The sequence below is a fragment of the Clytia hemisphaerica genome, unplaced genomic scaffold, assembly GCF_902728285.1.
Source record: "Clytia hemisphaerica strain Z4C2 unplaced genomic scaffold, Clytia hemisphaerica genome assembly, whole genome shotgun sequence".
Lineage (NCBI taxonomy): Eukaryota > Metazoa > Cnidaria > Hydrozoa > Leptothecata > Clytiidae > Clytia > Clytia hemisphaerica.
In genome coordinates this window covers 387,862-403,459 of record NW_027103262.1, presented here as the reverse complement: position 1 = coordinate 403,459, position 15,598 = coordinate 387,862, and the positions used below count along the sequence as shown (strand labels likewise).

Genomic DNA, 15,598 nt, shown 5'->3' with positions numbered 1-15,598 from the left:
TCAAAAATTGTGAAAAATCGAAGGGTAAAACTGAAGTTTCGACCAAATTTGATACCGAGCTCGAATAAATAAAATATCGCAAAATTGGCCAATGATAACTCAGGTAATTATTTTGATGATTTTGGAAAAGTAAAATGCTTGGACTCGCAAGATTTTCTTTACGTGTGTTAAACCAATGATTGACCCGTCAGTGCTGAGGTCAGCAGAAAAAATTAAAATGGTCACGGAAAAATAAAGCGCTGAGAAAGAAGTCCAAAGATCAGTTCAGTCATCTTTTACTCTTTTACTTGCTCTGTGAGGACGACAAAGAGAATTCAACACACACCTCCACTGAAATCGAAATCAAAATGTCATTGCAGTGGCTTTCCGCTGCAGCTTTTCTTTATGCTGAAGTTGGAATTGGAGTACTACTTTGTCTTGATTTCATCTCAAATGCAAGGTATTTTTTACATTCCTGTCCTGTGATATTTTTTTGTTTTAAAAGCCTTTTTTTACATTAGAGAATCTAATCAAAATAAGGGATAGAAAATGCATCGCAATTTTTTGATAAGCGTGATTTTGTATCCTAAGATGGATCAATTTTCAATTTTTAGCTTGTAAGTTGTAAGTAGGGTGTAAACTGGAACCATGAAAAAATACTTTTTTTGGATTTTCAAAATTGTCACAATTTTTTATCAAAATTTATCATATTGTTAGACTTCTTGCGCAATTTTTAGGTCCATACGTCAAAAATCCACTGTTTGCCCCAGGGGTATCTGATTCGCGGTAGTAGCAAAAAACAGCAAAAATGGCATTTTTTGTCCATTTTAAGACTATAAAAGGCCAGGAAATGGTCAAAATGGTTTCTAAATCGTGTCTTGTACTAATATTCAACACAAAAAGACAAAATAACCCCAGCGAGATCGCTCAATGTTTCAATTTCAGGCTAAAAAGGACCGATTTTCTCGGGATTCTGGGTAGCAAAATGCATGAAAGCAGCATTTTTGAGGACCCACAACTTTTAAACTTTTAAGGTACACACTTGAAATTTCAGCAATGAAACACTTCAGAGAAAGCTCCAAAAAAAAAACGTGAGTGTTTCAAATATTTCCTATAAATCCATAATGGCGCCCTAGAAATTGAGTTTTCATGCTAAATGCCAAATTTTCAAGCTAAAATTGGTTTTCTTGGGCTAAAATCTAAAAATGATTTTAAATGGTGTTCTGAAATCTTTGAATCTTGGAAGTATTCTGAAAATACTCTGGGAGAATCAAAATGGTTTGGGTCAGAAATTTGCCTAAGTCTGCCATTATTGTATTGCATTTCCCACTAAAATGCGATTTTTAGAGTTAAAGTCTCATTTTCTCAGGCTAGAATCTCAAAAATGGTTTCAGTAGGGTCCTGAAATCTTTTGGTGTTTATAGTATTCTGGATATACTCTGGGAGAACCAAAATGGTTCGGGTTAGAAATTTGCCAAAGTTCGCCATTATGGAATTGCATTTCCCACTAAAACGCAATATTTAGAGCTAAACTCTAATTTTCTCAGGCTAAATCTCAAAAGTGGTTTCAAAAGGGTCCTGAAATCTTTTGGGTGTTGAAAGTATTCTGGAAATACTATGGGAAACACCAAAATGGTTTTTGGTCAAAATTTGCCAAAGTCTGCCATTATTGAATTGTATTTCATTCTAAAACACAATGTTTTGAGTAAGCTTGAGTGTTTCTTCTAAAGAAATGAATTCATAATGGCAGACGTTGGCATAATATGACCATGGAACCACTATGATTTTCCTTGAGTGTTCCCAGATACTTTCAACACCAAAAGAATCAGGACCCTATTTGAAACCATTTTTGAGATTTTAGCCTGAGAAAATCAGACTTTAACTCTAAATATTGCGTTTTAGTGGGAAATGCAATACCATAATGGCAGACTTGGGCAAATTTCAAACCCAAACCATTTTGGTTCTCCCAGAGTATATCCAGAATACTTTCAACACCAAAAGATTTCAGGACCCTATTTGAAACCATTTTTGAGATTTTAGCCTGAGAAAATCAGACTTTAACTCTAAATATTGCGTTTTAGTGGGAAATGCAATACCATAATGGCAGACTTGGGCAAATTTCTGACCCAAACCATTTTGATTTCCCAGAGTATTTTCAGAATACTTTCAACACCAAAAGATTTCAGGACACCATTTGAAACCATTTTTGAGATTTTAGTCTGAGAAAATTAGACTTTAACTCTAAATATCGCGTTTTAAGTGGAAATGCAATTCCATATGGCGGACTTTGGCAAATTTCTAACCCAAACCATTTTGATTCTCCCAGAGTTTTTCCTGAATACTTTCAACACCCAAAGATTTCAGGACACCATTTGAAACCATTTTTGAGATTTTAGCCAGAGAAAACCAAGTTTTAGCTTGAATTGAAATGTTGGCATTTAGCATGAAAACTCAATTTCTAGGGCGCCATTATGGATTTATAGGAAATATTTGAAAACTTCAAGTTTGATTTTTCCTGGAGCTTTCTCTGAAGTGTTTCATTGCTGAAAATTTCAAGTGTGTACCTTAAAAAGTTTAAAAGTTGTGGGTCCTCAAAAATGCTGCTTTCATGCATTTTGCTACCCAGAATCCGAGAAAATCGGCCTTTTTAGCCTGAAATTGAAACATTGAGCGATCTCGCTGGGGTTATTTTGTCTTTTTGTGTTGAATATTAGTACAAGACACCATTTAGAAACCATTTTGACCATTTCCTGACCTTTAATAGTCTTAAAATGGACAAAAAATGCCATTTTTGCCGTTTTTTGCTACTACCGCGAATCAGATACCCCTGGGGCAAACAGTGGATTTTTGACTTATGGACCTCAAAATTGCGCAAAAAGTCTTACAATATAATAAATTTTGATAAAAAATTGTGACAATTTTGAAACTCTAAAATTCAAAATCCAGTTTACACCCTATTGTAAGTAATCCAAAAACGCTTCGCGAATTGCGAAATGCGATACGCTAATTCGATCCCTGAAATTGATTTAGGAAGCTCCTTTTTGATGCTTTCACCCCACTTGAAATAAAATTGTGTGCTGTTCAACTTTGTAAAATAACTTTTCACAATTAGTGATAGGGAAGAAGAATCTCCTCCCGAAACCAAACGTACTGTATATAGCCCCAGTTAGTTTTCAGAGCATGTCATGGCTGCCCCCAAGGAAAAATTATAACATTGAAATCCTGCTCTTAAACTTTGTGTACCCACCCAGAAAGGCTGCTAAAAAAACAGGAAAAGTAACAAAACTGGCAATTTTCAGTGATTTTGCTACTGAGAGACCAGAAAATTATCAAAAATTTGCCCCTGCCCTTGAAACTGATACACACTCTGCCCTCGAGATCTCGATGATTTCTGCCATACTCTGCTGCAAACTGGACGTAGCCACAAACCACAAACGTAAATCTTGTGATCCAAGCCCAATAAACTTCCAACATATGATTTTCACAATTTGTTTAAATGTAAACAAGAATTTGCGGGTGATTCGTGCAAAATTGTTCCAAAATGAAAAATGACATGGTTTTCCATATTATTTGAGCTTGCTGTGAGATAAGTACCATCGACTGCTCTAACTTTGGGACTATCTGACAAAACATGGGATGGCAGGGGATGGTAATTTTACCACCATTTCACCAAACCTCCAAAGTCATTTGATTTGAGTTAAGGAACTGCGTATCGAAAAATACACAATTTCTCTTTCGATTTTACAGTAAGTGAAAATACAGACCAGATATGCAACAATCCCATGTTTAGACCAGTCGTCCCAAGTTAGAGCAGTTGACGATAAAACTTTTTTTGGCCAAAAATTAGTGTAATAGGGTTGTTTTGCTGGTTACTGTACAGACACTTTTATCTAAAAAGAAATTACTTTTTTTAATCAAATTTGCGCTGAGATGTTCATCATGCTGAAAAAAAATCACACTTATCCCGTACATGACAGAGTGAAATACTCAAAATCAGTAACATGTACAAAAAAATTTTTGTATTCCCTGAAGTCACTCTTATATGTATGTATCAAGATGCACTAAAAGTTTTTTCGGAATATTTCACGCTTTGTGTGTTGGGTACAGGACAAAATTAGGATTTCTATTTGTCCTGTACGCGACAAAATTTAAAAATTATTAAATTTTACAAGGAAGTTCTATTTTGACCCAATATTTTGCATTGATTGGTAAATCTACACCATATTGCTTCTTTAAAATATCCAAGATTTTTTAAGTTAGTTGTATAAATGAAAGTTAGGGTTTGAGTGATTTTTCCCCTATTCAAGTACAATAGTGTATACCACAGATACCCCAAAGACTCTGATGGACCTATTTTAGAATGAAATAGTTAAGTTTTTCTGAAAGTCAAAAGGTTAGTGAAGATTTCCCAAAAGTTATTTGGTTCTGAATTACAATTTTCTCTTCAAATTGAGAGGCTGTTAACGGGACAAATTTTTAGCTGTAAAACCTAACCTGGAAAAAATTTAAAACAGGAAAACAGCTTGTAAAGTGTGATGAAACTACTTTTTTCTTAAAACCTGACCCCTAGAGGATACAAAAACACCAAAAGAAGTTAAATTTTTGAGAAAAAAATTTTGAGATTTTTTTCAGCCTTTCGGAACAATTTCATGCAAATCACCCTTGCATTTTACATGATTGGTTAGGGGTCACTCAAAAATTGATTTTAGGATACAAAAACGTCAATTGCCGCCACCCACACCCAAAAACATCAAACAGCCAAAACTCCTCTTAAAATCAAAATTAATTAATTTTTGCTATGGCTCGCATAGTTTATATTAAAAAAATAATGGAGATAATTTCTAAACTTGTTGCAAATTACTGTAATATATCTGTAGTATATAGCAGCAGAATAAAAACAAACAGCCATCTGCAAAATTCAAGGGCCGTGCGGGCCGTCCAACAAAGAGAGGACATTTATAAACATTGGGCCGTTTGTTTTGGTTTTCAAAATAGACAAAGCAATCAAAAAGAAACATGGCAAGAAGTAACATTTGCCATTGAATGAAAAATTTATGTTTCTGGATTTGAAAAAAAAACCCACCCACCCACTAACGTCAATTGATGTTTAATAATTCTAACTCAAAATTTGATTTTGCCGTCTGATTGAGACTGCCTAGAAATGGAGGGCACAAATTTCCCCCCTGTAAAACCTATGCTTAGGTTGACATCATTGTTCTTCTTCATTTTTGAGGAGGGCAAGTTGGAAAAGATAAAAATGGTACCAAGACTTACCAAATCTGCCATTCATATTTACACTTTGAAGGCACCACAATTTGCCAGCGATTGCAGCTAGTCACACAAGAGCGAGAATGGGCCTTTGGGCCTAATGTTACTTAAATATATAGATAGATGGATGGACACAAGTGTCCTGCTGAAATGTGTATCAAAAATTGATGCTGCAAAAGCCCTTAATCCTTTTTAATCAAAAGAATGCCACTTAATTTTCTAAAGGAATTTTATGAAAACTGGTGTTTTTCAATAAAATTAACATAAAAAACCATGAGAAATTACCAAAATTTTGAGCCATAGATGAAAAGTATTAACCCTTGCTAACCTCGAAAACTAATTTCACTAATTTTGACTTACTTTCCAAGAAAAAGCAGAGGTGCCAACTCTCACACATTGGACGTGAGACTCACGCATTCCAACACTGTCTCACGCAATTTTTCAAAAGTTTGATTTCTCACGCATTTTTTTTAATATTTGAAAGAAATTTCCCCGATTTTCCGATTTTTGGAATAAATTTCCCCGATTACCTAATTTCGGAATAAATTTCCCCGATTTTCCGATTTTTTGGAAAAAATTTTCCGTTTTCCGAAGTCGGAAAATCGGAAAAATCGGGCTAAAATTTCGGATTTTCCTTCGAAATTTTTATCTCACGCCAAATGAACATCTTAAGTTGGCAGCTGAAAAAGCTCTATGGGGAGAAAACTTACCAATATGTTTTTAGAAAGGTCACCTCTAGAATGTAACTAATCCTTTACTAGATCAATTCGTTATAAGAGTTCCTTAAAGGGGAACTCAACAAATTTTGGATTTTTTTGTTTCTATCCTGAAATGGTTTGTTTCAACGATAAATTTCAAAATTTCAAGGTTGCAACTCTCCTTTCACTCTAAAAATTTGTTTAATGAGCTTTTAAAAAGAGGCTCCCCTCTACTAAAATGAAATTTTTTATCAAATAAAAAAGACGCACTTTCAGCTGTTTTATGACGTAGCCGTATTCAGAAAGAGGAAGATGCTTATCTTCTCAGGCTAAAAATCAGTGAAGACAGGCCCTTCAGTAGAGGGTTTGTGACTAAATTTTTGTGTTTCTTGTTGGATTTCTTATTGTTATTCAGCTAAATCACCCACAATTTACCAGGAATACTTTTCTATGTATTTATTTCTTATTTAAAACATAACTCTGAAAACATACTGTAGTCATACCTGAATTTGTTCTATTTTCTGAATGCAGTGACGTCATAATCCAAAGAGAAGTCTATCTTTTTTTAAAAGAAAGGGGGTGATTTTTTGAACATATTTTTAACTGAAGTTAAGAGAGATTTTTCATGATTTTTATTTGAGAGATCGGAACTTATACCTTATTGGAACTAATTTTTGCGGGTTTTAATTTTAGCATTTTTCACGGTTTTTCATCAAAAACGCGATAATTTGATCCCGCGAAAAATTTTGAGACTTGAAAACCGCGAAAATTAATTCCCGCGAAATACAATTTTTTCCAATTTTATCGAAATGTTTGAAAAATTGCTAGGAAAATGAAAGAAATTTCTCCAAAAAAGGGCAAAACAGCGAAAATTAAAACCCGCAAAAATTCCAGAATGGAAAAACCCGCGAAAATTAAAACCCGCGAAATGCAATTTTTCAGATATTTTTTTTCGACCGCAAAAATTAGTTCCCGTGAAAATTAGTTCCAATAAGGTATACTTTCTTTCTCATTTTTATACTTAATATTACCAAAAATCAGGATACAAATAAAAATGTCAAATTTGTTGAGTTCCCCTTTAATGATTTCGGCTTGGTTTTTTAAGTCAAAGTTTTGCATTGTAAAGGTCTAAGCAAAATAATTCCTCAACATTGCAAACCCTACTATCAGCTGCATGGAAATGATTGTGTGTGATACAGGCTCTAGAGTGTAGTAGGGGGCAAAATGCTATGGTTTAGTGGCGCCAAATTTGTAGCATACACCACCAAAAAAATAAAGACAGGCCACTACTGCACTTCCATACTAAAATTTAAATTTGTCAGAGAAGAAGAATACCTCATTTTGACTATTTTTTTGAGATTGGTCTTTGTATTCAGTGATGCATTTGGATATTAAACAGCTGGTTAGCCCTGAATTAGTAGTATCCAAAAATGGTATTGTTTGTTAACTTTCGATGTCCAAATCTCAAGATACTTTGGTTTTAAATATTAAAAATTATCGATATTTTTTGCTGAGTGAGCAGTTTTTCAGCATATTTACCCACCTTAAAATGAATTATCTCGAGATTTAGACATCGAAAGTTAACAAACAATACCATTTTTGGATACTACTAATTCACGGCTATCCAGCCGTGGGAATGAAAAAATTTTTTGTGAAAATGCTTCCAGGAAAAGGCTGACGTCATCGGAAAACGCCCAAAACGTCGATTTTTCGCCTTAAAAATGCCATTTCTTGGCACCAGGTGGTCGAAAATTACCCCATTTTCTTTATCTATTTTTCAAGCTGAATCAGTTGGTACCATCAGATATTTAATTTTCAGACTTCGAAAAAACCGTTAGTAAGGGGGACCCTTGATAAGTTCTATCGATTAACTAAAAATCGATTCACTCGAAAACTGCAGGAGATTCGAAGGGCAAATTTTTTTTGTCAATTCTACACCCTATTAGGAGCATAATATCAAAAATTTGCCCTCTAAGGGATGCCCTACGAAAACCATTTTTAAGGCCTTTTCTGAACCTCGGACGCTGGCCTACATGTCTTGCAAACACAACGTCGCCCAATAAACATGATATTATCCAACTGCTTTCACTTTCAAACTTCAATTTTGTGCTCACTTTCTATGAATTTTTTTCTTATTGTAGATGGCAATCGATCTTCACATCAAGACTTTTGGCTATTATCAAACAATATGGAAATTTCATTTTCAACTCCTTTGTTTTCTTTATGCTGATCTTATTTATTGGTGAGTAATACCATTATAATTTCATTCCATAACTTAGTCTAATGTCAACATCACTATTCTAATCCCGACACCCTTCTTTAGAGATAGGAATAGTAGAAAGGTCGGAATCGCTTATGGAAACTGTATTTCTTTGCTTAAGCGACCAGAGAGAATCTTTTGTCTATCAGTGATTCTGACCTTACTATTATTTTTAACCCTAAAACTGGGTGTTGGAATTAGAATAGGGATGTCGCCATTAGACCAACTTACGGTATCTTTTAGTTGATATGATTTAAATTATTTTTCAATTTCAATCCCAGTATTGTTTGTGATGCGACCCTGATAGTTGATTTTTTTTGAAGTTTCTCTATAGTCATCCCTCTGAATAGTTGGAAAATTTTAGATCTTGGTACAAAATTGCTTCTTTTTGTACGATTGATTGACGTATGTCATAAGCAGAAAGCGATACAATTTTTATGAAGTAAAATTCTCGTAATTATAATGCCAAATTTTATAAATTGTGTACTTACTATTTTAATTTGAAAAACCCTATTCAATCATCTTGGGAATTGAGTAGCTATTGATTGAACAGAGAATTGTTATTTTAATTCAATTATTCTAAGCCCAATTTAGATAATGAGCTTTGAGGATTTTACCTTTTATAAAAATCTGCTTGCTTTTTTGGGACACACTCTATATGGCCTCAAAATTAAGTATTCTTGTTTCGTTTCTAGAATCCATTCACAAAGCACATAAATTTTCCAACATCAAATTTGACAACAATCTTGCTAACAACCCACAAGCTGAAGTTCAAGCACACATGAAATTATTCCGCGCTCAACGTAACCTCTACATCACTGGCTTTGCTTTATTCATGTTACTGTACGAAACTTTTTATAGGCCATTCATTTCACAGTCGCAAAGCGTAATGGGTAATCAGGACCATTGCGCGCTAATAACGACTTACTATTGGTCCAATGTTTTGAGAAATTTTTGAAGATTTTTGCGTCCAACCAACGGGAAACCGTTATCCGGGTGCAATCAGTCCTGATTACCCATGATCCATTTAGACTGTGAAATGGCCTATATTGCTCCTGACTGCAGGTTTATTTGTATCTTATTCCCTCTTAGTCAGGGCAAGGAACTTTTTACTCTTTTAGTAGAATCTGTAAAAAAAGATTTTATGATACTTAAGACAGACGAAAGATGTTGACTTTTGTCACAGATGGCCCTTTGAGAATTCAAGACTTTCTAATCTCTAGTACCTGATAAGCAAGGTGTTTGGAATAAGGGGGTGGGTGGAAAAATTCTCAAAAGTTAACCCTTTAAGTGCCAATGTCGTATATATCAAACAATAATGCCCAGTTTGAGTTAGAAATCGTAATTTTTGGTCTAACTCTTAGGAATTGGATTGGGCTTCATGGTCAAGGAAAAAAAAATCAAAAATGAGTCTTTTCAGCAAGATTTTAAGCTAAAAAGTCAAAAAAATACAAAAATTTGACAAAAATCCACTTTTTTAAGATTTTGACCGTTTTTTGACCATTCTTGGTCAACGAGTGAGCCAAGAACCTCCAAATTTGGCCCTAATTTACTTGATTCTGTCCTCTAGCGAATTAATTTGAAGCTTTACCACTGGGCACCTTTCTATGATCATTCAGGCAGGTCCGCGCAGCTTTAATTTTTCTTACCTCAATCACAGTAAAGTAATTACAACTATCTCATGAAATATTTTTCCTATATCTTTCTAGTGTCTTGCGTCGCTTGGTGACATTGATTTCCAAACAAGCAACCTTAGAAGCATCTCACGCAGCGGCCATCAAGCAAGCACAAGGAGCTTCGGAACAAGCTCAAAAATTGTTAGAAGAGAACGAAAAGTTGTCTGTAAGTTCATATCAAGGGTGTTCCAAAAAAAGCTAGTAAACTTGAATCGAGAAATCTTACTCGAGACTGTAACTGGCTTTTTCCTGCTTTTTACTGGCTTTGAATATCTGACTGATCTCTAACATTTATTACTCGGGAGGAAGCATATTTCCGATGAAAATCATTAGAAGAATATGAAACAAATAAAACGGCTGAAAGACAGGTTTTTTTAGCAAACTACATGAACTTTTTCCAGTTCCGAGCGAAATATGACTCATTTCAGATTTCTTCCCCATCGGTTTTACAAACTCGAGCATCAGTGATTAAAATATCTTCTTCTTGAGCTTCAAGGGGAGTTCGAAAACGCTAAATATACTTTTAACATATTTTAGAAAGGAAAGAGAAGAGATGCTAACGAAGAGAACGAACAAAAAGAAAACATGGAAAATCACATCGATATCTTGAAGAAAGAACTGAAAGACAAGAAAGATAGTAAGTGTATCTCTCAAGGGGGTCGGTGCTAAAACCTCAGACTGTATAATAATGTCTTTACCATACGCAATTTTGAATTTAATTTATTCGTCTAGCATGTATACTATGGATTTGCTTTATTTTTGGTATATTTTGATGGTGTGTTCATGTAAGCTTTATTTATACTAAAGCTGAGCCTAGTGCGGCTTATACGTTCAGCGTGTGTACGGGACATTTTGAAAATGACCACCTAATCCTTGAAAAAAAATCTTCAGACGTCCTGATCATATTTCCATTAGTAAATATCAAATCGACTGTATAATACTGAGCATTAATTTCCTTCGTTATAAACTTCGAATCATTCCACTTTTCAGAATTGGAGAAAGCAGAGAAGGATTTAACAGCCATGAAACAACAATCTGAAAATTTGACCACCGAATACAACAGAATGGCTGATGAACGAAACGCTATGGAGGTAAAGAGAAAATCAAATTCTTTATATTTAAAGCCATTGTTTGGATGGGCATAATTCATCATATTTTTTTATAAACATTGCACTTATAAGCATTATCTATCTATATCTATATAGGCTCAGAAATGGTTAAAATTTAAGCATATGCTAAGTATTACCTTGAGTCTGCTAGGAAAAATTCTCCGATTTTGGATATTTTTGGATTTCACTGAAATCTTGCTTAGTATCTAAGCATCCTTCAAGTTTTTTCAGTCTTGTCAATTTCTTGATCTAAGCATCTCCAAGCCAGTTTTTGGATTTTTGTATGTGATTATAAGTAATTATGTAAAGGGTTTTATGGAAATTTGAAGGACAATTTTCAGCTAGAAAGCTCTATTCCTAAGTATGATAGGTCCTGGTTTAACAAGGTTCTAAGTGAAAATTCAAATTTGGCTCCTAACAGATTATGGGCAGTGAGAATATGTCATGAATTCCATGAGAAAATTAACATCTAGGTCAAAATTTCAAATTCAGAAATAACATAAGTTTTCATTTTCTCTTGAATATACATATGTTGAAGTGTGAGAATCCAGAAAATCTTTCTTTAAAGTCCATTTTTCACGCGGCGGGGGGGGAAGCTTTAATACAAAAAAGACAAAATGGCTTGAAAAAAAGAACTTTGGCAGAAACTTTTTTCATCCAAATATGAGTAGCAGTACACAAAGCTGTGATAGAGTACTGACAACCATAGGAAAAATATAATATCAAAATCTGCTTTGCTTACCTTGTGTTTTTCGGCTGTTATGCATGCCTACCCTACTGGTCCGTGGTCACATGTAAAGAAAATTCCAAGAAAGCCAGGAAGCTGCATTTTCTTTTATTTTTGTCTTAAAAAAGAAGTACGGGCAAAAAAAATGAAAAGCCCTAAAGGGGAGTGGTAGCGAACAAGAGGCTCATCAAGAAGTGTCCGAGTCAGAAAATCATCCTACCGAGATGAAATTTCATAAGCTCCAAAGGGGGGTTTCTAACACCGGCAAAAAGAGGTAAAGAAAAAATAAAAAAAGTTCGTTAGTCAAAGGAATGGGTTAGGGAGAAATAGATTTAAAGGAAGGGAGAATATACGACTCGCTTAAAAAACCATGTATTTTGTTCTATTGAAGGGGACATTAAATCACCCATAGATATATGTTAATAGTCAATCCTTTCTGTGTGTGTGCATTTTACATTTGCGTGCGAGGATAGGTCAGAAAGAATAATCATTTCCAAAGTAATAAAAAATTACCCATTTGTTGTCTTTGTCCTGATTCAACAAAGAAACAATGCAGTGCAAAACAACCATAAAAAATCAACAGATCTTTATATTTCAAAATTTTCAAATTTTCGGGGTCTATGAACTTGATAGGAATGGTACCACACAGAGAAAAATGAGAATACTTCTATCTTTAGGCTATGATTAACATTTACCCAAAAGCACCAAGGAATGGGGATGCCTCGTCAGAATCATTAAAAACCGTGTCCGTTGTCACGTTTTTAAATGCGTTAGTTCAAGCATTTTGCCCAATTTGTCATATTTTCTTACTTTTGTTGTTTTAAAATTAATTTGAAATAATGCCTTTCCTCTAGTATTTAAGCAAAAACCCAACCTGTAGCTTAGGAACAACTTTACAGCGTTTGTACTCCCATTTTAGATGTTAGTTTTTGTCCGTAGTCACGGGCCTATTAATTGCAATTGACCAAGTGAAAGTCAAGAGAAAAAGTTTATATGGTTCTTGAAACTTTGACCCCCACTGATAGTTACCACATCAAAAGAAGTTTTATTCCTATTTTCAAGCTTGACTTCTAGCCTGCTAAACAGTGGAAATGTCTGTTAGTCACATATGGAATTCATGATGTTTATTTTTAGAAAAAGTTGCGAATTTTGGGTGAAAGTGCAGCATCGGTTGGAGATGATGATTCGAGCAAGAAAGATGACTGAAAATGAATGGAAAATGGTTTATTGGACTTCATTCATTGTAAGTGTTGAATTTCTCTATTGATAAGCTTTGAATGAATTTTTATTATGGAAATACCCGAAAATACTCGTCTATTTGTATGTAGTTGTCGAAACTTGCTACATAAAAGCATCAAAGTAGTTTTTGGACCTACCCCGGTGGGGTGGAGGTCCTATAAATTCACCTCTGTCCGTCCGTCCGTCCGTTCGTTACCAGCTTTTCTTGAGATTGAATCATAGGAATCATTTGATTTTTGGTACAAAGTGCAACTGGTGGCCAATGTGCGGAGCCCGATTTCGAAACAATTTTTTTGGGCAATTTGGCCAAAAAACGGCTAAAAAACGGTTTTTTTGGCTTTGTGAAATTGGATCATTAATTTTTTCTGATTTTTGCTGAAAGTAGGACCACATAGGTCAAAGATGGATCAAGCATTTTTGCACAAAATTGTTAGCTTAAAAACGCATGGTTATCTATAAATCACTATTAATAACATACATCATGTTCTATCAATTACGCATTTCTTATGATATAGATGTTTTTTCTCATGAGGGCTTACTTGAAGATATGTGGTTTAGACTGAATTGTGGTTGCTTGAGTGTTTTTTAGAAAAACTTGGCCAGTGTAATATTTTTTTGTAAGCAACATTATCAATTACTTAGTGGTATAGCTTTTCTCGAGTGTCTTTCAGTCTTTATATATTTTTGCATCAAAGATGCATAACGAGAAACCTCGAATGGACTGAGCCCATTTTCGAAAAAATGTTTTTGGGCATTTGTCCAAAACGCAAAAAAAGATTTTTGCATGAAAGTAGGTAAAAGGGGTTCAGAATTTTTGTAAATAAACTTTCAGCTCGAAAAATGCATCTTGATAAGAAAATCACTATAAAAGCATACGCAAGGTTCTTAGCCAATTACTCATTTTTTGAGAGGGAATAGGTCTTGTTATGCTCACCAAGTCTTAATAGAAAAATTTCAAGAGAGACTTTTGTTCTAAACGTTCTTTTTTAAAGAAAACGACCTAATTTTAATAATCGTCACTATTTGTGTTGAAGTGATGTTTAACGTTATGCTCACGAGTACATATGAATGTGTATGCATACCAGGAGGTCCATAAGTATCACTTGTACATTATTGCAAGTGTCTTTACTATCCCTAATTCCTATTCAGATATCACCAATGCAATGTCCTTCGACATCACCTATGCCCCACGCTGATTGATTTACCAGGTGCACTACATGCAGGAAATTTGGCTGAAAATCGACCTTATAGTGTATTTTCGATTTTTTTTACCCGTTTCAGGAAAGTTTGAAATTTCTCTAATTTTACCGGGGGGGGTATTTTAAATCATTTTATTTTTATAAATTTTTTCCCACGGATTCCCACTCAACCCTACAGTGCACTTTCCAAGTCCAAAAACCACCCTAGCCACTCCAGTAGGTCACTTCCTGGAGTGCCTCCTCCTTTTTATGACTTGCTTTGTCTGTTTATTGTTTCAGTGTTTGTACTAATAGGATTCATATTCTATATTCAATCGTTATCCTTTTATATAATTTGGTGCTGAATTCTAGCAAATGCTTACAAGAGCTTTGTATATGGGTTGCATTAAACTTATACTGGCCAGAGAATTAGAAGTGCACTATAGGGGGTTTCTAAATTATTTCGAAAAAACACTAGACAAAAGGGTGTATCAAAATCCGTCCTGGAGAATCAGTCAGTTTACTGAGGTGCAAATAAACCCGAGTGTGGAAAAACGTCAGTACAGTGTACTAAAAGGTGGTATCAAAGACCCGGCTTGGGGAAAATTAGTACAGTGTACTCAATGGTGTGTAAAGCCCCGACCTGAAAAAAGTTACACAGTGTCATAAAAGGGTGGTGGCTAATTTTTTTGGAAAACTCCAAACTCAGTAGTACCCTAGGTAACAGTCACTGACTTGGTACACCCCCTGAACGACAATGATTTCTTGAAATATTAAAACTTTTTATGCATTCTTCTTTCATCAGGGAAAACGTCTCAATTCAACTCGACTCGACTCGACTCAATTCGATTCGGCTCGGCTCAATTAATCGATTATTCTCAACCGAGCGTTGTAAAAAGAATATTTTATTTCAATTAGATTTTAGGGTAAATTAAATTTTGTTGGGCCCTACCCAGATTCGTTTTTTTAGTTTAGTTGTATACTGAAAATTAGTTGGCAAGAGAAACGATTATAATAGATTTGAGCAATAGCAAGTCCTTGATTTCAATCAACCTGAACTTTGAAACATTCTTCTCTGTGATAATGGTTTTTTACATTACTGCCGCTTATGGAATTCTTTATTTGTATAATTTTGGATAGTATTTTAAGAAAATTCCTTCCTACACTGTAGAATAAAATTGAAATCAAAATTAAATTGTTATTTTAAATATTTGTTTTCTTTTCTTCTTCCATTTTCCTTTTAACCTGTCTTAATACAAAATCTAATACACTGATATACAAGTTTAAACTGGTTTAAATCAACCACAAGTAACAATTCTTTAAAAACATTTAGAAATACAATTTCGGCACACGTTCATGTTGTGTCTACCTACATTTTACGAAATATTAAAAAAATAACAAAAATAGTCTTTCAACTTAAAGTATGGAGTGGGTCCGGTGTAGGTCAAAACTGCCCCCCCCCTC

The 15,598-nt window shown here is 34.4% G+C and overlaps 1 protein-coding gene across 1 annotated transcript; it reads left to right on the top strand.

Moving 5' to 3' along the window:
- The first annotated feature begins 242 nt into the window (after positions 1-242).
- Positions 243-15,329, top strand: LOC136799840 (B-cell receptor-associated protein 31-like). The gene is made up of 8 exons (XM_067056543.1): positions 243-439; positions 8,087-8,187; positions 8,901-9,048; positions 9,915-10,047; positions 10,419-10,518; positions 10,872-10,972; positions 12,852-12,960; positions 14,940-15,329. The coding sequence occupies exons 1-7, from the start codon at positions 348-350 to the stop codon at positions 12,921-12,923; spliced, it is 747 nt and encodes a 248-aa protein (XP_066912644.1). The 5' UTR covers positions 243-347; the 3' UTR covers positions 12,924-12,960; positions 14,940-15,329.
- The last annotated feature ends 269 nt before the right edge of the window (positions 15,330-15,598 follow it).